The sequence below is a fragment of the Etheostoma cragini genome, chromosome 7 (assembly GCF_013103735.1).
Source record: "Etheostoma cragini isolate CJK2018 chromosome 7, CSU_Ecrag_1.0, whole genome shotgun sequence".
Classification (NCBI taxonomy): Eukaryota; Metazoa; Chordata; class Actinopteri; order Perciformes; family Percidae; genus Etheostoma; species Etheostoma cragini.
Genome location: NC_048413.1, coordinates 23,028,364 through 23,056,173, shown reverse-complemented (window position 1 = coordinate 23,056,173; position 27,810 = coordinate 23,028,364). Strand labels below are relative to the sequence as shown.

The following is a 27,810-nucleotide window of genomic DNA, read 5'->3' as shown; positions in this document are numbered from 1 at the left end:
TCATCTTGCTCTCCTCCATATAATATTATGACAACGTCGCGCAGTCGTTTCAATGGTGGGCTACCAACAACATATCAGAGATGAGATATGTGCTGAATTTGTTTTATTTAACTCCGTCACGGAAAAAGCAGCCACCATGTTACGTTCCGACAAAAAGCAAAACAAAACAAAATGATATCTTTTGTTTTGTCACCACAAACTAACGTTCCCAGAACGTTAAGGAAACTTTCTGATCAACCAAAACACAACCAAACCTAACCTTCAGGGAACGTTCCCGCAACCAAAAAAACGTTCCCAGAACGTTATGGGAACCAAAGCTGGGAGAGCACTGCTTTTTCCAGTTAGTGTAATATAATAGGCTAGGCTACTTTATAAATTATTAAAAAACAGAGAACATGTATAATGATTAGGTCTAGATTAAATAGTATGCTTTCAAATTCCCAATTGAAGAGGAAAAAATTATTGATTTACAGTATTCTTCAGCATTTGCTGTGAAGTACAACAATGCCATCTGCTGTTATTATTTGGACCATTCGTGTGTAATGACACAGTAAATGGAGAAATCTAACAATATTAGAACATATCAGGAATATAGAATTCAATTAACATTATGTAATAGTAAGTCCAGTACGATTCATGTCAATTTGAGTTTGATATTCCTGAAACGTCTTCAGTGGTAAATGTGCTGTATTTATATGGCGCTTTTCTAGTCTTAACAACTACTCAAAGCGCTTTTACATCTACAGGAAACATTCACACACGCCGTACAAGGTGCCACCTGCTCATCAGATATACACTCACACAGATACACACTCCGATGCGCAACTAGGGGTTCAGTGTCTTGCCCAAGGACACTTCGACATGGGACTGCAGGGCCAGGGATTAAACCACCACCCTTCCGATTGGCAGGCAACCGCTCTACCACTGAGCCACAGCCGCCCCTGGTGGTCAGCAGGAATGCATCAGATAACACACGTAACCCGAGAGGTAAAGTTGTGACTAGTGTGTTACTTTGTAAATTGGGATGAGTGCACTTGCACTTCTAAAGACCATGGGCTGTGCCTACTCCATAATAAACAACAATGCACTGTTGCAGTGCCCTTTTTAGGAATGTTGCGAATAAGGTTACATTCCATTCTGTGAAAAGTTTGAAGAAAGCTGTTCTCATCCATGTTATGTATCCTAGAGTGGAACACTGTTATCCGATCTGTGTGAGCAGACCTTGAGACCTCCCTCCCATCCTGACTCTCGTATCTACACCTCAACTTAATGAGTGAAGCAATTGTTAGAATATGTGTAATATCCATGTGTCTCATTAAACCAACGTTTGAATCTATCCATATATTATTTATTTTGTTTTTGTCTGCTTTAGACCACCACACATGCTCATGATAATGCTGCATTTTATCTCATTCACTTTAACACTACAGCGAAAAATACTGTGATGGCACTTGATAAATGAATTGTATGCATAATCCATTCCGTTTTCTTGTTCTTTGTTGCAACAAACGAATAAAGAAAAAACTACAGTTGTTTTTTTTGCAACAACTTGTTGAATTTAAGGAATTTAAAATCCTTGTTGCCAGCAAGGACCCTAAATGCATCAGCATGTTTACTGACTGCCCATTGGTCCATCCTGCTCCAACTCTGGTCCAATCACAGCGCAAAAAGGAGAAGCATGCGCCCCACCTTGTTTCGATCACGTGACGTGATCTTGCGAAGATGGTGGAAGTTTCCTCTTCCTTGAAGTGAATCCCCGAGTGAAACCTTAACATCCCGCACACCTAGGGAAGGGGGTTCGCCGCAGCGTTACCAGTTTGGTTTTACAGCCTCCCTTCCGATCTGGGTAAGTGATTACCAATTACTAGATCTCTCACCGGGCATATTTGGTTGTTGTTTTTTATAGCCGTTGGACTTTGGGATTACCAGCCAGCCATGATGGTGACACGAGCTAGTAGGCTAGCAGTTAGCCAGTCTGACATGGCAGCAGGCTGTCATAACTGGTGACCAGTTGACATTCAACATGTAGCTAGCTAGCTAGCTACTCAGCAACTCCTGTGACCACACCGTCATTGTAAATATTCACACTGTTTAGCGTCATTGCAGTCTAAAAGCTAACCAGGATATACTGTTCCTCACTCTACGGCTAACGTTAACCGAGTTAGCGTTAGCTCGTTATCTAACGTTATTCGTAGTTGGATAAACGTTACATTATGAACTTCTACCAGCATAGTTTATCGTACCATAAAGGCAACATGTGGAGGGATAATAATTACAAATAAGTGCCCGTTGTCAGTTATTGACAAAGCTACATGCTGTTAGTAGTTACACTTTGAATTAAAGGGATTGGAGTTGGAGTGGTTTTTCCTTAGCTAAATTGCGTGTCTTCACATGGCGAGAACAGTACGCCAAACTCAATGTAATATCTGGCAACTTTAACATTAGTATGGTCTGGCTGAGCTCTTCAGTAAAACGGTATGCTTTGTACACAAAATTCGAGACTTTAAGAAAATATTAGTAGCCACTCCTCAGTACAACATATGTGACATTCTATACATCAAGCGGCTAAGCAGAAGTGAACTGAAATTAGAGCTGTTACAGCTGCTAAACGTAATTATTGAAGTTAAACCTTGAAGTTCGTCGTCATTATGGAAGTTTAACAGTGTCTTCTAACAGCATCAGTTCTGACTGCAGAGTTTTGTATCCTTGGATCATTCTAGATATGTGGGGGGGGCGAACCGATAAATCAAATAAGGAAAAAGAGAATGATTTTATTTATTTTGTTTAAACAGGCAGTATGGAATGTTTAGCCATCTGGTGACCAAACGGGAAGGCTGGCTGTTGATTTCCTCTCTGTTTTCTTGGGCTGGGCCTCTGGTGTTATGGGAAATGTTTTCACTATAAATATTCATCCCAATATCTCCAACATCTCCTGACCTGAATGACATAAGTCATGTTTGTTTTCCATCTGAGACCTTGTTTGTGATCACATTAGGTTTTTATATGCTTTTGTGGTGTACTTCAGAACAAAACAAACATCCCATGAATTACCCTGGTTGAAAAACCAAAGATAACAATCTGTTAAGTATGGACGGTGAAGAATTTCAAATAGACCCGAGACTTCTGAGTGCTGTTTCCTTGAGGCATTATAGCAGCAGAACCTGTTTGTCTCTTTTACATATGATAAAGTAGGTCATCGTTAAGGCATGTTTTGGAAATACGCACCACTGTTTTGTGTGATTAATCATGGTGTAACAGTTTGAGTTATACAGTCCGAGGAGCTAATATTTCTGATCTTTAGAGGAGTTCAGGTGATATTGTTCAAAGTGGGCTGTTCAAGTGCACGACATCCTATACATACGAGACCATACTTGGAGCTTTAAAACCGAGGAAATGGTGCAATTTGAGCTCAAATTCAATTTATAATGCCTCACAGACTCTCCAAACACGATTAACTGGCCTGTGGATGATGCTATTTATCTGGTTAAAATATCCAAGTCAAGGCGAGCCATTGTAGAGTTTAATATTCAGCGAATGAATACCCCTACTACCAATTGCAGTCTGCCTGCTCTCGAGGCTGCAAAGTCAGCAATTGCAATGAATTATTGACAGCGCCTAAAGCAGTAGGCAAAGTGAAAGTTAACCCAGGAGCTCCTGACTTTCTTCTGCTCTGCCATGTGCATACTGGACAAGACAGACTGAGGAACATGCATTATTCAGTGATGCACAGACCAGGATCCAGGAAAGATTACAGGACCTAATTCCTCTGCCGTTGTATCCCTTTACTTTCTTATTCTTATTCTATTGACACATTTGTCAGTGGTGCAGCTTAGCAGGAGTTCACATCTGTTTACTGTCAAAGCAAACATTTTATGACTGGTGTTTACTATTTTTTAAACACAATTGTTCCCGAAACCAAGTAGCCTATCCTTGTTTCTTGTAATAATAGTTCCATTACAGCTACAGTGGATTTTGTAAAAAAAAAAAAACTGAAAGCATAAACATTAGGTATTGGTATCAGTTCCTTAATGCTTCTTTCTAAAGAACCTTTGTTAATAAAAAAGATACCTTATCATTCTCCCTAATAATAGGTAATAATAACAATTACTAAGTTTCATCTTCAGTATTGAGCAGTGAATAAGTGAAGCAGCCACAAATGTAGGCTTTTTTCCCCGTTTAGAAAGGATTTGGTTATAACACCATGGGCTCTAATTTGTGGTCCTTTTCAAAGTGTGTTGCTGAAAGGCTGGAAAATGTGGGAAATCAGTGACTGAAGTAGAAGTACATGACAGGGTTTGAGGGGAAATGGTAGCCCGCTGTGGTCACCTGCTGCATCTAGATATGGATTGATGCGTAGAAATTCAAGTTGCAGTATAAAGTGAATCTTTGTTCAGAATGACATCTAGGTAATCTTTATGCATTCAGTTGTACACTGTTGTGGCTCAGGTGGCAGTCAAGTCTGTTTGGCACTCAAAATCATAGATGGAGCAGGAGCATAGGCACAGGCGGTATTTAGGTCTGGTTAATACAGGCAGTATTTTACGGACCGGAGGCTTGACCTTTGTCTCCTTTATTACTTTCCATGATGGTGCAACAATTTGACTCCAAGAGAGTGGCAGACGTGTTTGACTAGACAAATTACTAATTTATATTGAGTTCTTTGTCAGTCTGTTGTTATTACTGTGTTGAATGCAAATGTCAACAACAGTTAATAATACAGTTTGACTGTTGTGGATGGATTCCAGGAAGACAATTTATAAATGCTGCCTCCCCATCTATTAAGTTTGATGCCTCAGATGAGTGTTACGTTACAGTAGTGTGTTTGACCTCCCAAGGGAAAGTCAGTAGCTGAGGGCTACATGGGGAACTATGGAGGCTCGGTGAGCTATGTTTGGGAAGGGAAGTATTTTGAATTTGTAACGCAGTAACTATTTAAAACTAGCTGTCAGTATTACATATTGGACCTTTAATGGAAAACGGATGGTTATCGGAATAAACTAGAAAATGCATTTCCTGCAGAAAATGCTGGAAAGCTAAATTGCCAAAACTAAACATTACCCACTCCAAGTCCTGCAATATACACTCCTTCTATAAGCACAGAAAAAGCCTGACTAAAACACTAAACTTAAACAATGATAACACAAAAACTGTAAGAGATATCATGAAGCTATAACACTTTCTCATAGCTAAAGGTTTTGCAAACAGTTTAAAGTTAGAATGCCCTCTAAAGGTAAAAGTATGTGGCAGCAGTAGCATCTCAGAGTAAGAAGCCTAAATAGTATTTGGAGGTTACTCCATTGCTTTTAATGTAAATAAAGCTTGAGAAAAGTTTAATATTTCAAAAAGTATAAATAGCAGGGATAAAGTTGAAGAAGTCCTATCTTGTACCTAAAGAGCTAAGCATTTTGATATTTTAAGGTTTTTTGTAGCTGAACGCATCAACGTTGTGAGGCCTATTTTAGGGGGCCCAAAATGTACCTAAGCTCCCCAAATAATAAGGAAAATAATAAAAAAAAGAAGCAAAAAATGTTTTTTTTCTGTAGCAATCCTAGTGACGTCACTGGCTGAATGTATACACAAGTTATAGGTGACCAAAGAAAGTTAAAGAATCGATAACAATACTGTGAATACTGCATTCACTAAATTAATTTTAAACTTCATTGTGCCTAAAGCAATGATATTGTTTACAGTTTTACTGGAAGCAGTAGTAATCTTAGGGGGGATTTGTAGGGATGCACTCGTTTTTTTAACTGTTATTAGTAAGACGTACGGCAGCACGATATGAGGAAAATATGAGATAACGTTGTTGAATGTTGCAATAGCAATAGACAGACCGTAAAGTGTACTTAGTTCTGTTTTTCTTTTCTCTTCAGTTTTTCTCAATCAACAAAAGAAATCTCTGGATGGCTTTTATGTTGCAGCATTTGCCACAGTTTATATCGCTATGATGATTAAAAAACAGTATATATTGTGCTGCCCTAGTAACTGTTTCCCATTTTTGTCTTAATATACTTGATCTAAATGAGCTCATCCGTACGCTGCAAATTTACAGCAGTGTGAAAGTGATTTGTCACCACCCTAATGATGTGCTGTCTATGCTGCAGGCCTTCACCCCAGCCCTATGTCATGGCAAGTGGAGTCACCAAGCCGAGCACTTCCAATGGTTTACCTATGAAGGCACAGCTGCAAATCATTGGTAAGTCTTTGTCAAAAGGAACAGAGGTCCAGGTTAAAAAATATGTTTTCAAATTTTATTTCTCGTCTGTTTTTTTTCTTCTTTAAGGAAAAGCACGTGTAAAACAGTTGATGATGGCTGAATTCTATTTAGCTGCGTCCGTTTCAGGGTCCTGCTGTTGTACATGCTGGCTCACTTTTACACTGTCATGGCTTACCTTGTGCTTCTCCTACTAAGACAAGTCAAAATGTCGGCTGTGACTATGGCCTATTGTGAGACCCTCAACTTTCTGCTATGTGTGTCTGAATTGTGTGGTGAGGTTTGTCCATCACTGCATTGCCTAAGTGACATCTCAATCTAGTCACTGAGGCTGCCTCAATAGCTAAAAAAAGTTTGCACGGGTAAAATCCAGATTTCATAGCAGTCATGAATCCCTTGTTCTGCTTTTTATTTAAAACTGTTTCCTGTTCCCTGAATTATTGTTTTCCCTCTTCTCTTTCTTTCTGCACCAACACTGACTGTCCACTGCACGGTTCCTTCTCCCTGTCTCCCTGTTTCAGTGCTATCAGCAAAACTAAAAGAGAACAAGAAAAACTGGTTTGGTCCCAGTCCTTATGTGGAAGTGACAGTCGACGGCCAGTCCAAGAAAACAGAGAAATGCAACAACACCCACAGCCCCAAATGGAAGCAGCCGCTCACTGTGTGAGTCAAAGTCTTGCCGGGATTACCAGCCCCATATGACATGTGATCACATATTTCTGATTTTCAGAACTTAATTGTTCTGTTGCTACTCATAAAAGAGTTTTTGCTCCAGCTAGACTTATGTTCAAATAGTATGTAAAATACAAATGTTTGGTCTGTTGTGCTGGAATTTGCCACATAGGACACAGAGTAAATGTTTGATTGTTCACAGAAAACATCTCGGAGGCGATTTATTCATCTTTGATAGACATCTTACCCCATGTGTTAAATGTTCCAGTCTGCTAGTCCAGGCTGCTCAAAACAACCCAACATTATTTACAAAAGCGGATTTTTTTCATGTTTGTCTCCAGCACAGTTTTTATGTGAGCATACAGCTATAATGGTGCCCGGCTACACAGATTCCATTACTTCGTGGTAATGTCTGAAGTTCTACCATGGACTGAAAACATACCTTGGTTACCTTGTTTCAAGCCACTCTAGCATGGTATTGAAAGCCTGCAAGAAGGCTCAGCTTGACCTGTGCCAATTCTCATTAATAGTTACCGAGCTAAGCTGCTTGACTCTGATTGGCTATTGCTATCCTTTACACAGCACAACTGGGCGAGCTCATGACTAGTAATGAGCTCAGGCAACATGACGTCAAACTGACCAGCTGTTGTAATTGGACTGGTTTCTCCTCTTATATCTTTTCAGTGGCTAGAGCTGACAGAGGAGGTAGCAGTTCATTTTCACACTCATGACATAACAAATGTGGACATAACATATTTCAAAAAAATGCAAGTAAAACGGTTTTGTGTGGTAGGGCACCGTTTTAAGGAAGAAGCCTATCTTGGTAAAAAATGACTGCAGTATGTGTCATAATTTCCTAAGAAGACTGTGCAGACCTTGAGAAGCTTCTCATAAGCATACAAAAAGGTGTAGCATTTCAAGTGATAGGCAGTTGAGAGGAAAATGGCAAACAGTGGTAAGAGAGGGTGTCCGGTTCATTTACAGAATCCTGTTTCTAAATGTCTACTGTACATTCAGTGCGCTGGCACAACGTGACTTCCTGCAGTCCAACATTTTAACACATCAGATGTCCTTTTAACTTTAGCATAATCAGGATTGTCTGCTGTGCACAGTGACTTCCTTAGTATAGCGTTCTTCTACTGTTTCCCTTGAACCCATGGGGGCCTAGTTATTATGTAACAAGTGTTTACTATGGGATTATATATCGACCTGAGCCCATGTGTCCACAATTGTTTTTTTTTCTGGGTGTTAGCTGAACAACGGCCATAGTGATGGTTAAAGACACTTGTCCTTGAATAGCTCCTGAACTTTGTCTGCGCGTCTCTTTTACAACAGGACAAAGACGTGCTGTTCACACAGCCACAGTGGCTAAAGGATTACACTCTACCAGCTGCTTTCACTTTTATGCCTGCAAAAGTGTGTCAGCCACTAAAATGATTGCTTCATTTGACAAAACCTGTTCATTGTTTATCCTGGTTGCTATCAGTAGTACTACTTTGTTTCACAATATCATTTCAACAAAATGCTCATGAATTTGGAGGGTGGTGGGAGTCGTGATTTCAAGCTAGTACCTTATTATTTTTAAGTTTTTAGTAAATTATTAAGAGAATACCAGATAAAAAGTTTCCTGCTGAAAAAGAGAAAGTTGTGCTCACTGAAAGCCCACTGACCCTGGAAGTCGTTGGTGGACATCTGTCTTTCAAAAGTATCAATGCTTAGCGCGTATCAAATGAATTGTTTGCGTCAACAGGATTGTGACTCCATTCAGCAAACTAGTGTTTCGCGTCTGGAGCCACCAGACACTGAAGTCAGACGTGTTGCTAGGCATGGCCACGCTGGACGTCAGTGACACGCTCAAGTCCAACGACATGACAAGTGAGTGTATCTCACACACACACACACACACACACACACACACACACATCTGTACTATTGTCCTCACTGTTTTCTCTCACAACAATTTGAGCAATTCCCTCAGGATGACCTGTGTGTGTGCATCTGTGCTGGAAATCACTGACTTTTCCTTAACATACACACTCTGTGTTACTGTATGTTTAGAGATGTGTAATAAGGCAAACATTGGTCCCAGATGAAATCCATTAAAAGACTATTTCAGAAATATTTGGTTACCTGCCGTCTGAAATGTACAAACATTCCTCTCTTGTTGATTGTATTAAGATACATTTTCATCCTGGATTTTCATTTTGCAAGCAATGTTTTAGAAATGCATTTTTATTTGAAATTCTCCTGGATAAGTGTGGGCCAGTTTCAACAATCTGTCCAGAGGATGTGTACAGTTGTTAAGACTAACCCAACCCTTGCTGACTCTTCTCCACTTCCAACTAAACCAAGATTAATGATACAAGGCCAAACTCAGTTTGATCTCAGAGACCTGCAGTGTGTACAAAGACATCATGTGTCATTATGAAATTGTGTAGGTAGATTAGTACTCAGAGCTGGAGGGCCAGGTTACATTAATTCAAACATTGTTTTTTTCACAGTGTTTGTGGAAAATCTTTTTCCAATACGATCTTTATTTTGTTTTGGTTTCTTTCATAGTGTATGGGGGGTTTCCTTGGTTTTCCCCTTGAAAGCTTCCCCTTTTTTAAAATTATTTATTTATTTTTGTATAACTAGTCCTGCTTATTACCACCAGCTACACATTTATTATAAACTGCTGTCGCAACTGCCATATGAAAAATATTTGGTATAATAAATCAGTTTGGGTCTGTCAAGGCCTAAAAATCCGACAAACCTATAATACAGTGTATTAAACCTGCAAACCTAAAAAAGTATTTACAGATGTGGTTATAGATGTGGTTTACATGATGTTTTCAGAGTAATAAGAAAATGAATCCATAAGGCACTCCATTTAACATTCCTGAAAGAGGCTGCTGTTTTTCGTCATCCCGTTTTTTGCCCTTTTGGGATTTTTGGGCTGATTATCTTTGGCTTGTTTCTCATAAAGACCATCCAGTCCTCTGTCTGATCATTTTTTATGCATGGACCTTGTCCTGCAGTGCTAATGACCAGGGACTCTAGGTACAAATCACTTTTTTTAGATCTGAGATTTTTTTGATTATCCAAACAAGAACAACATTCAGCCTGAAAAAAAACAGCAGATCTTACAATATTGTGGTGTTCCTTTTTATTTTCATAATTTAAACCGTCTAATCACTGAGCCACGTAAAATACTACTGGTATCGTTGTACATTGGTGACACGGAAAATATACAATCAACTTTTTAGTTTCTGTGATTCTTAAGTTAGCAGGATGTGACACATTATAGGCCAATAATATGTGACATAAAGTGACTTTATGTAACTTGTACTTCTGAAACGGTAATGTTCCATCTAATGATTATAAATGATCTGCAAAAGCAAACAAGACTAACACTGAAAAGAATGCTATTTTTGTATAGTTTTTATCAATGCCTCTGCCTGGGTCCAATTTGTCCTGGAAAGTCACAAAATGATTTACGGTAGGTAGAAGGACATTTTATTTTAGAAGTTATCTGCTGTAGATATGGCCAATACTGGGGCAGGGCTGTCACAGGAAAGAAGGAAATTAAACGAGGAACAACTAAAAACTCAGAGGAAAAGTGAAAGACAACGGGCAAAATCCGAGTCACACCTGGTCAGGCTTTCAACAGATAGAGATAGCTACGGTATTGTAACTACGGTATTGTAACTGATTCAATACCTTAGTCCTTAGGTATGTTTTTCATTCATAAAAAAACTTCAGATTGCGTGATGTGGTTATATGTCAGCACTGGAACACGTACTGGAAGTTACATATAACCACTTTAAGTTACCTCCACCAAGGAGGTTATTTTTTCGGTTTGGTTTGACAGGAGAATTATGTAAAATCTACTTGCCCAAATTAAAGAAACTTGGTGGAAGGGTGTAGCATTTGGCCAAGGAAGAACCCTTTACATTTGGAGCACATTGGAATCACGGAGCTGATACACACAGTCATTTTCATTGGGAGATAGGGGATGGTTTTGGCGAAGGCCCCATTTGGTTTCCTAAAGGAAACTACTATTTTTGAGCTTCCACTTTATTTCGATGGTTTGACTTTGTTGAAGTTTAAAGGGCTTATCCATCTGTCACTGATTGGCTCAAGCTATGCCTGTGTTTTTGTAATGGCCAGACAATGTATTTCAGTTATCATGCTCTTACTCGGACCATCTTATATTTTTGTTGTCTCAATGTAGTCTCGGAGGTGGTGCAGACCTTGCAGCTGTGTGCAGACAGAGAAATGTCCGATGTGGTTGGAGACCTGTCTGTCTGCCTGGACGGCATGACGGTCAACGCCGAGATGTTTGCCGCGGCCGAAGCCGACCATCACAGTGAGTCTCACAAGAAACACAAGCTAAACTGAGTTTACATCATCTTGCATTGCAAGTTGTGGTTTATTTGTCATTTCAACTGTAAAAAATTGTTATTCTTCACATACTTCATTTATGTTGTGTGTTTTTTACTTTAGGTACATCAAATGGGGAGTCATCGCAACCCAATGGGGATCATGTCATAAGGTACAGTAGATTTTGTTTTCTGTGTTTCCTTCATTCAGATTCAGTAGCATCACATTCCTTTTTTTTCTTTCTTTTTTTTTTTGGGTACCTTATCTCTGTCGATCCTTCCTCCTCACAGGCGGAGTCGGGATAGCTCCCCAGCTGTGGATGCTGTAGAGCACAGGTCTTCTCCCAGTGGCCAGAGGTCAGCTAACAGCACAGGCTCTCCTTCAGTGTCATCAGGGGGCTCAAGGCCTCTGCGACCACCCAGGCCCTCCAGACCTCCTCCTCCAACCCCACGTAGACCCACCTCTTCACCAGGTCAGACATTTACTGCCGGAAGTTTCTTTTCACATAGATCTGTTCTAGACACTAGGCTTGTTCAAGATGAACTGCGCCTCATCTGTAAAGTGGATGAGAGCAGGCAGCGGCAGCTGGGGCCGGTGACAAAAAATCCGCAGTCAAGAATGACAGTTTACATCTGTTTCCATCAGCGTTCAGTCTAAACAGGAAGTCGAAGAAACACTTTTATCCTGTAAGGTCCAATTTATTAAGATGTTATCAAAGATGTCAGCAAGTCTGACGCATATCTAACCAGCATGCATTGGGCGGCGATCGCCGGTGATTGATTATGTGCAGGCCCGGCTCATCTCAAACAAGCCTACTTTTCAACTTAAAGTGCTCTTCTTCGTTAACTCTCAGTGATGTCATATTTTCTCAGCACCATCCAGTAATGGCTCTGCACCAGCTGATGGCAGCGATAGTCAGTCTGGTTCTGATACACCAGTACGGACACCAGCCTCGGCACCCTCACCAGCCCCAGAATCAGATCCATCGACAGGCTCAGACACAAACTCCACACCGGCCTCCAGCTCTGGAGCTGCTGCAACCAGACAGCCGGCCAGCAGCATCAACCCCGCTGTCATCCCAAGAGTCCCCGCTGTCAACGCTGTGCCGTTGCCCCCTGGGTTAGCTCTCTTTTTGCAATATTTGCAGAAGAACTGAGAGATAGCTTGTTTTAGATAAAGTATACTTAAAATGTTTGACACAAATGTCACTTATACAATATTGTTGTGTCATAAACATAAATGACTGATCAGTAATATCTGATCTCCCAATCTTCCACTGACCATTAGTCTTACGGTGCCAAAGTCAAACAAGCCTTGTAGAGACAAAGAAACACAGGAGAAAGACAGGAGGACAAGCGGCAAAAAACAAATTTCATCAACAGAAAGTTCAAGAAGTGAACAAATTCATTAATCACTCAAAGGAGGATTAGTGTGTTGCAAAGAAATGGGTCATCTTTGAGCAAAAAATAGAAAATTAGAAGCCATGTATGGATAAATGGAGTGTGTGCACATTTAGAGCAATAGAGTGTTTGAGTGCGAGGACAGCAATGAAGACTGTGGGCCTACATGTTGGTTTGGTTTAGATATCACATCAAACCACTAATGATCTGTAGGACAATATCTAAAGACAAAACGCACCATCTGTGGGAGCAGGCAAGTGAAAAATGTGAGGGAAGAGAGAGGCTTTGAGACTTTTGAGACATGGCATATTATTATTACTAGACAAAGGTGACATGTTACCTTTTTTGTCTGTAGAAAACAACACCGATGTGGCTGAACATTACTGTGGTAGTGACTAATTCAGCCTTTTCTTGTTGTCTCTCTCTTGGGTTTCAGTAAGGCTATTATTCCTTAAATACCTTTTGAGCTGGTTCAGGGACGTCATTGTGACTTCATGACCTTCCCTGGCTTTTTAATAGCTCATGTAGCGGCATGACTCATGTTGTGATAGCTGTTTTCAATCCATACATCATCTAAATGGCTGGGGCCGAGCACCATTACCTAATGCCCTACATTTCTACTGCCGTTCTTTTATCTAGGTGGGAGCAGAGGGTGGATCAGAACGGCAGGTTGTATTTTGTCGATCACGTGGAAAAGAGAACAACGTGGGAACGCCCTGAACCACTTCCCCCGGGGTAACAAGTGCTTCGCTTTTGATTTATTTTTTACAAGACACATAGTGCTTTAGTTGAAAGCAGTGGTCTTCAACCTTTTTATCCCAAAAAACATTTTAGCTGTAAGAGAGAGAGGGGGCCCCCTAATACAATTACTGTATATTTATGATGTACACTATTTATAAATGTTAAACATATGTACATGTGGAAGGTACTGTGAATCCTTAAGCTTAACTGTACCTGTGGGTGGGGACCTTACCTATAGCCCATCATCAATGTTATGTCAAGTCAATGTTTGCATTGCATTTATGAATTACAGTAACTGCTGATATGTTCCCACACAAATCATCTAACTAGCAGTTTTGCCACACCTCCTCATCCGAATGAATTGGCAAAGATACTGGCAGAAAGACAGTATTGCCTCTGATGAGTAACTACCTGTGGAGTCTTGTTTGCATCTTGTGCTCTAATTGCTCGAGCACAAGGATGCACATGTCATGAGGGTGACAGGTTCATGCAGTTGGCGGCAGTAACATGCCAAGAAACTAAATGCAAACATTAATGGTTTGTCTACAAGGAAATGCCACAGGGTACCTTTTTTATAACTGCTTTACAAATATAATTCTACAGGCAGTTTGTCGTGTTAGGACAGTCTCTTCAAATGCTACAGAGGAGTGAGGTGCAAACCCTGCAGATATTAAAATGCTGCAAAAGTCCCATCACTGAGGCCTCTGTATTTTTCTTTCTTTGGCAGTCTGCCTTGGGTAATTTGCTAAGAGCAGCACACGGTCGGCTCCTGTGCCCTGTTCATCTACCACATTGATCATTTGCTTTGTTTTATTCTCTCCCAACCAGTTGGATAATGCAGATCCAATGGATTGTGTTTACCATAGCACCATATTTTAACCCTACTTTTTTTAACATGTTTGCTCTTTTTTTCTCTTTCTATACATGACTGAATATCAGATATCTTAGTTCTACGTATTGTACACGTTTTATACAAAATTTAGATTCTTTAACTCCAGTAACTATTTAGATTTAAAATCACTGAGCTGGAGTAATTGCTTTAAATATTTCATAATGATTTTGAGATGCTTATGTTTTTAGCAAGTCTACCCTTACTCACTCTCACGCAGTTCCCTCCTCGTGTCATTTGTTTTCAGCTGGGAACGTCGTGTCGACCAGATGGGGCGGGTCTACTTTGTCGATCACATGACGCGAACCACCACGTGGCAGCGGCCCACAATGGAGACGGTGCGTAACTACGAGCAGTGGCAGCACCAGCGCAGCCAGCTACAGGGCGCCATGCAGCAGTTCAACCAGAGGTTCATATTCGGGGTGAGACTTCCGCTTTATTGTGAGAGAATACATGTACTGCTATCAATGCACAGTGTAACCGAGTTACTGTTAATAAGTTAACCACGGTTCTAGTTTAAGTTAAGTATTTATTTTTGAATAGGAAAAGATGCTGCAACATAGGCATTTGTGGTAAACATCTCCCATGTAAAGCCTCACAGCATTTATAGCTATTGATAATTTCCAATGCCCGTCCCTAGAAGGGCATTTAAACCGTTATATTTGTTATTAAATCTGACTTCTCTCTCATATGTTCCTACAACCAAAGTAACTCCATTTTATTTGTTTGTATATCAACTCACAACACATTGTAGTTGTCCTTTAAGTACTTTTTATTCACATAAATGAGTCTGATTCTTTGTTGTGCAGCTACAAGACCAGGGCTCAGCCACTCAGAATAAGGATTTTGATCCTCTTGGGCCTCTGCCACATGGATGGGGTAAGACTGTCTTAAATACACAGGCATCATTTAACCTGCTACAGTTTACATTCACCATTTATTTGATTGCTAAGACTTCACTGAGATTGTATTCCTGTTTACTAATTGGGCCAAAATACCGTATTACCTTTCCTTTAAGAACTTAGTCAAGGAGTTGTTGTGTGTTTTAAGATAAGTAGCTTCCAACAGTGAGTTCCAGCAACTGTGTAACTCAGAATTGCCGTTTGCTTCAGAGCGGTCTACTGTTAATACACAATGATACCTCCAGATGTTTGACATTGAATATCATTCTGCTAAACTGTTATAGAATATTCATAACAACATGCAACGCAGGAGAATGTACCTTGTTTTACAAATCGAGTAGTTGGTGTCCAGTCTCACTTTAAATGGTAAAATATAACAAACATACAACAGGAAGTACTTTATTTCAATACACAGTGGGGATAATTAAGTACATAAAGTAAGGCTACTACAGGGGCTGTGGGAAAATCCTAGAATCCCTCCAAACCTCAAATTATTTAAGTAAAATGACTTAGTGGGCAACCTAAATTGACACTTTTTTTGTGCATACAAGTTGCATAATTGTCTAATTGTTGTTGTTTTTTAATCTGTTTTGTTACTGTCTTTTCAGAGAAGAGAACAGACACGAATGGCAGAGTTTATTTTGTACATCATTCTACACGTACAACACAGTGGGAGGACCCACGAACACAGGGGTTAGTTTGCATGTTCACTGCTGTCCATTCAGATAACCTGCTAATCAGATGAAAATTGTGCCTTTAGCATTATACTTGCACATGCCAGTCATTTGTTTGCTGTATGATTTTAGAAATAAAAAATAATAATCCTATTCATTGTTTTAGTGTGCTGAATGAGAAGCCACTTCCAGAGGGCTGGGAGATGAGGTTCACTGTAGATGGCATTCCCTACTTCGTAGACCACAACAGAAGAACAACCACCTACATTGACCCTCGCTCTGGGAAATCCTCACTGTATGTCCTCATACACCATTAAGTTTTCTTAAAATGTTGAGACTCAAGAATCGCACAGCAGCATTACTTTGTAACTTAAAGGAGCATCAAGTAAGCTTTGCTGACAAGTTGATAATAACTAGCATCTATTATAAAAAAAATAATAATTAACCACGTTCTAGCACAGTTTACAACCACTGGTTTTGGAATAATCCAGACAAGTTTAGAGGGAGTGGGTACATAAACAGAAAGTTAAATTATTACAGTGTCACTAAATAACTGGGATGATTGAATAAATTGAATGGATTATTACTGTAGTTTTCTTTTTAGGTGATGGGGGGGAAAAAAATTGTAAAACACATATACTACTAGCTCCATACCATGTAACTATTAGACCTTGAAAACATCTTGTTGCGGCAGAGTGTCTAACATTCTGGCTTTAGTCATTCCTGCACTTCTGCATGCCAGAGATGAATGAGTGATGTGTGTTTCCACTCAGAGAAAACCATAGAGTGCTTGAGCCATTGTTATGAATGAACTTTTAAAAATGAACTAAAAGCTGGTGTTAAGACAAAACATTTAGTTGATGCAAATAGGGGTTTAATTCTCTTTCAGATTATTTCAATCAACCCAAAGAATTGTACTTGTATTAGCTTCTTATTTGACACTAACCTTATTGAACATACCGCACTAGCTAGCTCTGTTCTTCTAGGTTTATGCAGAATGAGTCACTTACTCTGAAATCCCTCTCTATGTAAGAACTCGTGACGTAGTATCCTGGTATGACTAATGGGCCACCTAGGTTCTTACAGTTTTGTTTGTCATTCCCACAGGTGAAACACCCTTAGTTGAGTCATGTTAATATCATTTTGTGTATAACGTGACTTGAGAGTAATTTCTATGCTCTGGTTCCAATGGTGCATTCCATTCTTGTTACACACTGAGAGTGTGTGCTTCTTTTCCCCCTCTAGTGAAAACGGACCTCAGATCACCTACGTTCGAGACTTTAAAGCCAAAGTACAGTACTTCAGATTCTGGTGCCAGGTAAGAGTTGTGGCACACAAATCCAGTCCGATCAAGGTGCCTGTGCGATAACAATGTGTTTTCATGTCACAGCCGAAAGCACATTTGACCACTTAATGTTTCTGACATTTGCCCCTTTTCTCCAGCAACTGTCATTGCCTCAACACATCAAGATCACCGTAAGCAGAAAAACCTTGTTTGAGGACTCCTTCCAGCAGGTAAAGTGGCCCACGCAGTCACACAGAGCTCACTGAACTCTGGGAAAATTTGCTTTACCACTCCAATCATTCCCTTGTCTAGTATTTAGACGATGTGCCTACTATACCTGTAGTTAAAGTGATGTTGTCTCTGTCGTTATACTTTCATAGGGGAATTTATAATCTGTGTATTTTATCTCCAAAAAATGTTAATATGTCAACGTTTTAACCTTTGTCAATAACACTGCATTTTAGAATGGTACATAGTTAATGCTACAGGGATAGGGGTGTAGTTGTGCAATATTTTCAAAGTTACTTATTTGGCTGGGCTGAACATAGCTAATGTCTAGCTAACACTGTCACAATGACAGAGGGGAAGTGCAGGGAGTGAATTAAGAAGCAGATACATTTTCTTTACCACAGTAATGAACCAGACCTGTTGCGTGCACCATTTTGCACTTTACAGTTTTTCTCCGTTGCTTTGGCACAAACGTTGAATGAAAATCTTGATTCCCAATCAGCCTGGGTGGCTGTGCACCTCCAAGGTATTGTAAAACAGGGACTCTGCGTTGTGATGATTAGAAGAAGAGAGGAGCTCTATTCTTGGAGCTGCTCTGACCGCTGCGCCATCAATCGGTCTGAACAACCAGACTGTTTTGCGGCAACCATGCGTGACTTGGCTGACTGCATAAAACCTTTTTTACTGTTGTAATACAGTGACAGCACCACCTATATATCAATACCTTGTTTCTATTTTAGATAATGAGCTTCAATGCTCAGGATCTGCGAAGGAGACTATGGATCATCTTCCCTGGAGAAGAAGGCCTTGACTACGGAGGCGTGGCCAGGTAGTTAAAATTGCTCAGCATACATGGTTGTAAATGTGTACGTGCACGTAGTAGATAAAGTGTTATTGTGTTTCAATAACTAAGTGTTTATTGTAGTTGCTTTGGTCCTCATTAATTATTTGGATATTTTTGTAACCACTGATTTAGAGTGTTTTTGCTACTAAATTCTTAGGTAATGTTTGTCTTTACCACAACCTCTACAACAGAAATCTCTATTAGATATTTTTTTTAAGGAGGATTTTTGTTAAATGATTTTTCTGAAATGTATTCCTACTTTTGGCTCATTAGTGGACTTTTGTTGAATATGTTTCGGATGTCTGATATTTGCAGTTTACCTGATCCATTTGCAGAATTTCTTGTATAAGTTTACACTGTTTATGTAAATCTACACTAAATTACATTTTTTTTTCCTACTTTTTAATATGTATCTTTAGGTAGCAAGCTGATGGCTGGTTAGCTATGTGGCTCTTGTCTCATTTCTGTGGTTTCCTCTTTTTACAGGGAGTGGTTCTTCCTGTTGTCCCATGAAGTTCTGAACCCCATGTACTGCCTGTTTGAGTATGCCGGTAAAGATAACTACTGTCTCCAGATCAACCCTGCCTCCTACATCAACCCAGACCACCTCAAGTATTTTAAGTTCATAGGACGCTTCATTGCCATGGTTAGTTGTTTGTTTATATCAGTTATTATGGCCAGAAAGACAACTGTAAGAGTAGTAAGGGTTTTGCACTGTACACTGTACAACAAGTAAGCGGCGTTTGTTTCTGTCCCTCAGGCTCTTTTCCATGGCAAGTTCATCGACACTGGTTTCTCATTGCCTTTTTACAAGCGCATCCTAAACAAGCCATTGGCCCTCAAAGATCTGGAGTCGATAGACGAGGAGTTCTACAATTCTCTTATGTGGATCAAGTAAGCATACAGAGCTACGTGGACAGCAGTTTGAGAGATGTGCTAGTTAACTTTAAGAGCAAGTTACATTAAATTAGTCCATATTATTGATGTTCCATATCCGGGATTCTCTATTGCCGCCACAAAATCTGCCGTTTTTCACTGATACGTTTAAAGAAATGCCAATAAACCAGAGCAAGTCTTCCTTCCATTCTTGAATGCCATGTGGAGTCACCAGACTGTCCTCCCGCTTGCTTTGGATAAGGGTCTGGCAAAGCGAAACTTTATTATGGAAACCTTTTTTATTTAATCCAGTTTCATTTGTTGTCATTGTACAACGCAAGGTTGCACAATGAAATGCATTGGTTAGTCCCTTTAACAAAAACAGTAATGCATTCCTGTAGTGAAGTTTTTAAATTTGCATCAGGAGGAATGTACACATCGGCAACAAAAACAGGGAAGATCATCGTTTAAGTTTGATGTCTTCAACTGGACACAACTTCTACCCAATATGGTCTGCATTGAGTTGAAGTCAGTTTTAAGTTAGACTGACATTGATTTTTAATGTAAGTAGGCCCTAAATTAATTAAATGTGTGACATTTAAAGAAAAGCTTACAGTTCTTGGCTCCAGCTTCCAGAATACAGGGACTGGTCATATAAATCTGAAATTACCAGAAAACCAGAAAATTAACTAAAAAACAATATATCTCTCTAATTTTGTAGTTCTGTCAAATGTCAGCTTGTTTACTATCTAAAATCACCGATAAAATAATTAGGTGCGATTAGAGCTTAGCATCTATGCTAACCAATTTCCCAGGAAAACCCTAAGAAGCTTTTCTTAAAAGGATGTCTAGTAGCAGTAGTGCCTCCAAGAAGCCAGCTATAATAAACAAGAGGCACGGTAAGAGGAGTCCGCAATGATGACAGCACACACAATAGATCACTTTAAAGCATTAAGAGGATTAGGTCTTTAAACATGTTTTGAAATGCTCTAAAAATATTAGATTTTGCTTTGTGGGCCAACTGTTTTTAATTGCACAGTCATTGTCAGTAAGTCCAATCTGAACTCAACATAACTGGTTACAATTGTTAAAGAAGTATTTAAGACCTAAGTTCCAATCACTTCTATAGCAGATCATGTTACAGTAGTATGTAGAATACCACTAAACACTAGCAATATCTTTAGTTTGGTTGCCCCCGCTGCTCCAATTCTTCACATTTCCGCAACTTGTTAAATTTTAACCAACACACTGTGAGTCTGCCATGTCGTTTTCAACCATTTTTTTTTTTAGTGTAAGATGTACAGTATGAATGGATGACGTTCAGTGCTGGAAGAGTTGTGCTGTAAATGTGTGTACTACTCTTTAGGGATAACAACATCGAGGAGTGTGGACTGGAGATGTACTTCTCTGTTGACAAAGAGATCCTGGGGGAAATCTCCACCCACGAGCTGAAACCTAACGGAGGAGACCTTCCAGTCACTGAGGAGAACAAGGAGGAGTACATCAGGTGGATTATTGTCATTTTCAATAATGCCTTTTTAATTTGGTATATACTAATTCAGGTCAATAATGTCAGGTTGGTTTGAATTCTTTATGCACGTTCATAGGTTAGAATGCAGTTTTATTGCCTGAAATTAAGCACATAGTGAACCTCAGTCGCACACTAACTTTAACACTATTTTAAATGAATAGACATCTGTTACATTCAAGCCATTACCATGTGAGTTGATACAAAGCTTATTAATACATATCCAATTAAGCCTATTGGCCCAACAGAACTCTTTGTATTTCTCAGTATGGCTATGTTTAGAAAACGTTGTAGTCCGGCGACTTTGTGTGCTTAAGTAAAGTCAGGATTATTGGGACTAAGCTTTCTTTCATGGACACAAAATACACACAGCGATGCCAGAAAAGAGCAGAGAGCATTTTCACTGCTTCAATCTACTGTGCAATATTTGCAATGTTTATTCTAGTGACAAATGCAATATCCCCCATAGTTGTCACTGATAAATTTACCTTAGGAGAGCGTGTGTGTGCGCGTCCGTGTGTGCGTTTGTGTCATTTCTTTACTTGTCTAGTGGGCTTGACTTAAAGAGCCTGCACAATAATTCTTATATGCCTGAACTGTTTGGTGTATGCATAACCTTAAATCTTGAAGATCCCTACCTCTTCTAAGGAGTCTATCATGTTTTCCTTGGTTACTAGCAACAGCGTGGAGAAGGGGGTGGGGGAGGTACGATGACTTGGGTCAGGTGGATGCAACAACAGTGTTGTTGTCATTAATTAGAATTCCTCATGGGGAGACAGAAACTACGCACTATAGCTTTAATGTAGTTTTTGTGGTGTGAGTTTAATGAGATTGAGTGTAATATTTGTGTGTGTGTGTTTGTGCTTGCTTGCTGTCTCTTGCCACGCAGACTGGTAGCAGAGTGGAGGATGTCCAGAGGAGTGGAAGAGCAGACGCAGGCTTTCTTTGAAGGCTTCAACGAAGTCCTCCCTCAGCAGTACCTGCAGTACTTTGATGCTAAAGAGCTTGAGGTATAGATGAGCTGGAAACTCATCATTTACGTGATACCCAAAGTGCTACAGGAGGGACAGAAGACTGGAATGACATCTGCAATGCTCATACTGCTCTGTAAATTGAATTTGTGTTTTAATATTTAAAATCTCCATCTCCAGGTGATGCTGTGTGGTATGCAGGAGATCGACCTTGCAGACTGGCAGAGGAACACTATCTACAGACACTATGCTCGAAGCAGCAAACAGATCGTCTGGTTCTGGCAGGTCGGTATGCATCCGCTGCAGTCACCGGTTTAACTTATTTTACTGTAATGTACAGTAAGGATATGATAAATACAACTCCAAATTAATCAATTCTGTTGTGAGCCTTAATATTTTCCAATTTAAATGTGTGAATTGTGTAATGCAGCACCTTCAAATACAGATGCTAAAATGCAAAAAGAAAATATGGCAACGTTTTTTGGACTTTATTTAAAAATAGACATTTGTGGGCCCCTGGGTAACTTACCTGGTAGAGCAAGTGCCCATATAAAGAGGTTTACTCCTCAGCCGCGGGCTCAACTTCACCCTGCGGCTCTTTGTTTATATTGTGCATGATTCATGTATGCATAATGCATATTTGTGTCGTTTGTCTGGTGACATTTCAGTGTTTTAAACAGCATGCCACTCTGTCCTGCAGTTTATAAAGGAGATGGACAATGAGAAGAGGATGAGGCTGCTGCAGTTTGTCACCGGTACCTGTCGCCTGCCTGTAGGAGGCTTTGCCGACCTGCTAGGTAATAATTACATCACATGTCATTCTGTTTATTTACTACCCTGAATGTGAAATAGACACTATTTGTTTTGATACTTAGTAAAAATGGCCAGTTTAAAAAACGGAGCCGAAAGAGTGGGAACATTGGTAGGCTATGTATTTGTGGGATCTGATTGTTTCGGTCCCAGTTTCTTTGAACTGTCACACTGGTGAGTTGGAGTTAAATTAACCATGATCATTCAAGCTCCTACTGACCTGTGCTTCTCTGTACAGGAAGCAATGGTCCCCAGAAGTTCTGCCTTGAGAAGGTGGGGAAAGAAAACTGGCTTCCCAGAAGCCACACGTGGTGAGTTCATGCAAACTACAGTAGATTGATTCAGTGGATCAACCACATAATAATAATAATAATAATAATAATAATAATAATAATAATAATAAATGCATTACCTTTTATATAGCGCTTTATCATAGTAAGCTTTATCATCTAACACCACCAATGTGTAGCACCCACCTGGGTGATGCATGGTAGCCTTACAACTCCAGATGCTCACCACACATCAGCTTGGTAGAGAGCAAGGGGAACATATTTTTAGAGGCGGGGAAAACCTTAGCATCCGGAGAAAACCCCTAAAGTTGACATTGTTACTTAACTAAGCTTTGATCCGACCCAGCCTGTAGCAGTTCATTATAGGAAGCCGTAGTGTTTCCTAGTTTAGTTTGGTGTGTTGGCTTGGCTAGTTAGTTAGTACATGGGGACATAACTCCATTCAGGTACAAGAAACGCCCTCATAGCAGTAAGGATTTATGGGTATCAGGAGAATGTAGTTCTTCATGGGGGTTTTATGATGCTCATTCTAAAAGAGGTATTGCCTTGAATAAACGCCAGAGAAGAATGAGACTTATGATAAGCTGAAATGTTGTATTTGTTATTTTTTACTTTCCCAGCTTCAACAGACTGGACTTGCCACCCTACAAGAGCTATGAGCAACTGAAGGAGAAGCTGATGTTTGCCATCGAGGAGACAGAAGGCTTCGGACAGGAGTGAGAGAAACCAGGAGAAGTTTGAATAGTGGGTGCAGCAGTCTGAAGGAATATAGACCACCAGAGTTCAAATCAGGGAGCCTCTTCAGAAAAAAAGCGGGTGTTTTATCTGGTTCTGCTCATGCATGCATGCACACACCTGTATGGTACTTCTATGGGTGCGTGTGTGTGAGACTGTTGCCTGCATGTTGTTGCAAAGGAGCTGGGATTTGCGTCTACGCCATGCTCGCAGCAGGCCTCTCAATGCTTTATTGGTATGTGGAAATTTAGTATTCTTTTAAACCAAAACACAGAAGGTGCTCCGAATCTCTCAGAATGTGTGACAAATCATGCATGGGATCCTGAAAACTCACCCTGCGTGACCATCTGTTTTAATAGGACTGCAATAGTTTGTCCTTCCCGCACATCATCATCATGCAATGGCAACAGGGTGGCCTGAAATCTCCACCAGAAGGGTCACAGGTTGTAACGGTAGCGTCTCCTCAAGGTGTCTTTGACTAGCTGATTTATTCTTATTAAGTTGCTCTGCATTAAAGCATCTGTCAGTGTTTATTTTATAGTGAGATTAAGAGGGTGCACTTATTTTAAGGGTTAAGTTTCACCAAAAAGCTAACTTTGTTGCTCTCAGATTGTTTGTTGCATCCGCTTTTAGCATCATCCACATTGTCATTCCCCATCATATCCTCATATCTCTCATACTTTCATCTGCATATCTACTCATGACTAAAGTGGATCTTGTTTTTCTTCTTCTTTTTTTAAGTAACGTGTGACAATATAAGATGATAGCTTTGTCAGAGTGAATTTATAAAGAGTGCCCCAAAATATTGCTAAACTAACAGATGATCTTGGTGCTTCAAAGAGATTTGGGCATCATGCCAGGTATAGAACACAAGAAAGAAAGTGTTTGTGTTCCCAGTTCTATAGTATGTGATCTACAAATCACCTAATAATTGTGAAAAGTGTTGTAACCTCCATTATTTATAGTGGAAGTTAATGAGAATGACCCTAGTTTTATAGGGCCGTAGTATTGACGCTGTGATGGGGTATGGGAAATCTTGGATTAGAGTATTCTGGGACTACTTTATAAATTATTCATCTTAATATTGACTTCAGAATTATTTAACACCTTCCTTAATTTTAATTAATTGGGTGATCTGAAGATATCCATTTGGGCTGAAGTATTTTAAGGTATTTGTGTATTTAGTACTCAAGATGTACTTGACTTAATGTATCCGAACTTTAAAAATGATGACTAAACGCAAAAACCAAGTGAAAAACACCAAATGCAAGTCAAACTACATCTTAAGTTTAGGTGAAATCCTTTAATAACATTTTGAATGCTTACTTTGCAAAAACAAATGCTTGTAGCACCTAACACACATGTAGCATTTAAAGGTGAGTTATGGTAATTACTATATTTTAACTTGTCTTGCCCTGCAGCCATCCACAAAAGGAATGGGGAAAAAACGCTTTTAGGAATTTAATAGTCTCTTTCAAAAAAGATGCAGTGTGATATTTCAAAGTTGTGTCTTCCCTTTTAAACTTAAAGAAACATTTTATATTTTCCCCTTGTAGCAGTCAAAATCCATTTTCATTTTGTTTTACAAAGAAACTGCTTCACAATTAGGGTCTGAAACACAGTGAAGCTGTGTTTGGGTAGGTGTTAAATGTTAAAGTGCCCATATTATGCCCACTTTCAGGTTCATAATTGTATTTAGAGATTATTTCCGAGTAGGTGTACATGGTCCATTTAAAAAAAAACAAAACATTTGTTTGTCTTTTCACCCTGTGGGTCGAGTGCACTGTTTTAGCTACAGAGTGAGGCATCACACTTCTGTACTATCTTTGTTGGGAGTCACACATGCACAGTAGCTAGGTGAGGACAGTCAGAAGCAGAGCGTGAGAGAGTGCCATTATAACGTGTGTTACAAAGTGACGAGCGTTTGTCATAGAAGTAACGGCTGGACTACAACAGAGCTGTTTGGAGAAGTTTGTGAACAGTGTATTCTGTCGGAGATGGTAAGTCCCTTTGGGGGGGACTTTGGGCTTTTTCACTTTGTAAACCTGCACAAAAAAAGATATATTACACAAAGGAAAGCAGAAAAAGCATAATATGAGCACTTTAAGGATTAATATATGATTTCCAGTGGGTTGATAATGGATCCCAAGAACAGCCAATGTTGGTAGATTACCGTTCACTGATTAGAGATGTTTGTGCACAAAGAAACCTCCAGATGCTTTACCAATGTGGAATCCAACATTGAGTGTGTTATTGTATTGTAACTACAAACACGTTTTTGGTTTGGTTGATGTCACACAACATCTGATCAGTAGCAGAGTTTTAAAAGATGTTTGGTCTCATTTTACAGAGAAAAAACCCCACCAGATAGTGCAGTTGCTTATGTTCAAGTGTCCTACACACTAAAAAGACAGGTGTGGTGATTGAGGAACATTGGATTTGGGTGTTGTTGATCTGACAAAGCACATCAACATTTTTTTTTTTTTAAACAACTTTCTTTTCTTCAGTAGGGCATCCAGTCCTGGTTGTTAGGATTAGTTGCTCTAAGCTCTTTATCTCCACATGCATGGAGAGATGGTGCTTGCCATTAGTTTCCAGCTAGCCTTTTTTTCCCACCCTCAGGCATCAGGTATCCTTTTTTTAGTAGTCTCTATAAATGACGTTCTACTTCCAGGACTGCTCCGTTGCCGTCAGAAATTCCGCCACACAGCCGGATAGCCGTTGCCTTAAGTTTTGTTTGCGTTGGAATTTTAACCTCTGGTGGATTTATGAGGACCATGGTAACCTGCTCCTCAGATCTCTGCAGGCTAAGTCCAGACAGCTAGCTAGACTATCTGCCCAACCTAAGTTTTCTGTTGCACATCTACCACAACTTTTGAACGTAAACACGTTCCACCAAAACAAGTTCCTTCTCGAGGCTTTTTTTTGCAGCGGCACCGCAGCTTTTCCCGGTGCTTGGCGCCGCCCAATACGATTATGATTGGTTTTTTAAAAAATGCCAATACACCAGAGCACGTTTGTCTCCCATCCTGGAATGCTGTGTGGACTTGCCAGACCCTCCTCCACAGTGCCGGGGAGGAAGGTCTGCAAGCGTGACTACCTTTTAAGCACCTTGATGCCAGCAGAAATGATTGACCACAAAGGCTTTATTGTCAAATCAATAGTCTGGACTCTGGCGCCAATCAGTTCTTCTTGACCCTGCTGTGGAGAATTAACCATACCAAGAGGAGTTTGAGAAGGTCTTTTTTAAGAAACTGCACTTGTTTGGAGAAGCTGTAAGACTTGAACTGATGACACACGCCCTGTCTCGCTGGCAAATTTTGACTTCAGCTGGGATAACAACTACTGAGACAAAGTCAGTGTAATATTACGAATGTATCATAATGAAATAAATTGATAAAGTTGCCTATTTACATCTTTGCCTCAGATTGTTATCCCGGATGCAGAGTCTTTTAATCTTGTTTGGGTCACCCGCATATTAAAATCCCAGGAACATAGAAGTTTAGCAAATATGTGAATATCATAATTCATCACATCTTTTTATTTTTCTGTTCTTCAGAAGTCTACATGTACAACTAAACCACTGTCACTCTCCTGTATATGAAAACAAGTTGTAAATGGTGTCAATAACAAATTTTCTTTTGTAAAAGAGAGGTTTTAATAAGAGGTTTATGGTAACACTATATTTTCTTTTCCGTTAAATTGCTGATGTACATGAAAGATGTGTAATATAGAAATTGTCACCTTAATAAATTAAATTAAAAAAATGTGTTTGTGCCTTGATGAATGAAGCATTTGATTATTTTCCCATGTATTTATAATTTCTAAATTTGGGTGATTCCAGCAGCAGGAAAAAAAAATCTGCAAGAGCACCTTTGTGTACTTGATAGATTTTAAAATTGGGCAGCCCAAGCCACTTAGCACCTGATGATGTCTACATTACTATATACACATTTGAAGATAGCTCTTACCTTTTTATTTTTGGAAGAATTTTTTTATGTTAGGCCTTTATTTTGACAGGACCGCTAACGACATGAAAGCGGAGGTGGGAGGTGAGAACAACATGCAGGAGTAGACTTCTATGTATGGGCACCCACTGTACCAACTGAGCTATCCAGACGCCCAATATCCCTTTTCTTTGTGCTCCCACTGGGTCGTTAAAGAAACCTTAAATCTGCAACTGATGTAGAAGTACATATGGAAATTTGAGGGAAACTGGGTACACCAATAAATATAATAACCGATTGCAAACAGAGAAAAAGAGTAACAGAGGGGGAGCATTTTACGGAAAATGCAAGAAGATCTCAATGGACACAAATATACTTCGAGGCATGGGTAAATTTAAAATAATTCAGTTTTTGCTACATAATGGAAATGTAAAGAAAA

General features: G+C 39.7%; 1 protein-coding gene across 3 annotated transcripts; it reads left to right on the top strand.

Annotated features, from left to right (window-relative positions):
• The first annotated feature begins 1,676 nt into the window (after positions 1–1,676).
• On the top strand, positions 1,677–27,189 carry itchb (itchy E3 ubiquitin protein ligase b). 3 transcript variants are annotated; one of them, XM_034875634.1, is made up of 25 exons: positions 1,677–1,846; positions 6,105–6,196; positions 6,736–6,877; positions 8,637–8,761; positions 11,103–11,237; positions 11,375–11,423; positions 11,542–11,723; positions 12,124–12,370; positions 13,291–13,386; positions 14,529–14,703; positions 15,091–15,160; positions 15,792–15,876; positions 16,024–16,152; positions 17,103–17,175; positions 17,301–17,372; positions 18,111–18,199; positions 18,701–18,860; positions 18,975–19,108; positions 20,457–20,597; positions 21,508–21,628; positions 21,770–21,874; positions 22,290–22,386; positions 22,638–22,710; positions 23,310–25,080; positions 25,533–27,189. In XM_034875634.1, the coding sequence occupies exons 2-24, from the start codon at positions 6,127–6,129 to the stop codon at positions 23,407–23,409; spliced, it is 2,670 nt and encodes an 889-aa protein (XP_034731525.1). In that variant the 5' UTR covers positions 1,677–1,846; positions 6,105–6,126; the 3' UTR covers positions 23,410–25,080; positions 25,533–27,189. The 3 variants fall into 3 exon arrangements, with proteins under 3 accessions (XP_034731525.1, XP_034731526.1, XP_034731527.1); XM_034875635.1 differs by lacking the exon at positions 13,291–13,386; XM_034875636.1 differs by lacking the exon at positions 6,736–6,877 and having other exon boundaries at positions 1,691–1,846.
• Positions 27,190–27,810: the final 621 nt, after the last annotated feature.

Coding starts and splice junctions, on each gene's coding strand:
- itchb (XM_034875634.1), top strand. CDS start 6,127: ATGGCAAGTGGAGTCACCAAGCCGAGCACTTCCAATGGTTTACCTATG. Junction 8,762..11,102: donor CAAGTCCAACGACATGACAA/GTGAGTGTATCT, acceptor GTCTCAATGTAG/TCTCGGAGGTGGTGCAGACC. Junction 21,875..22,289: donor AGATCGTCTGGTTCTGGCAG/GTCGGTATGCAT, acceptor TCTGTCCTGCAG/TTTATAAAGGAGATGGACAA.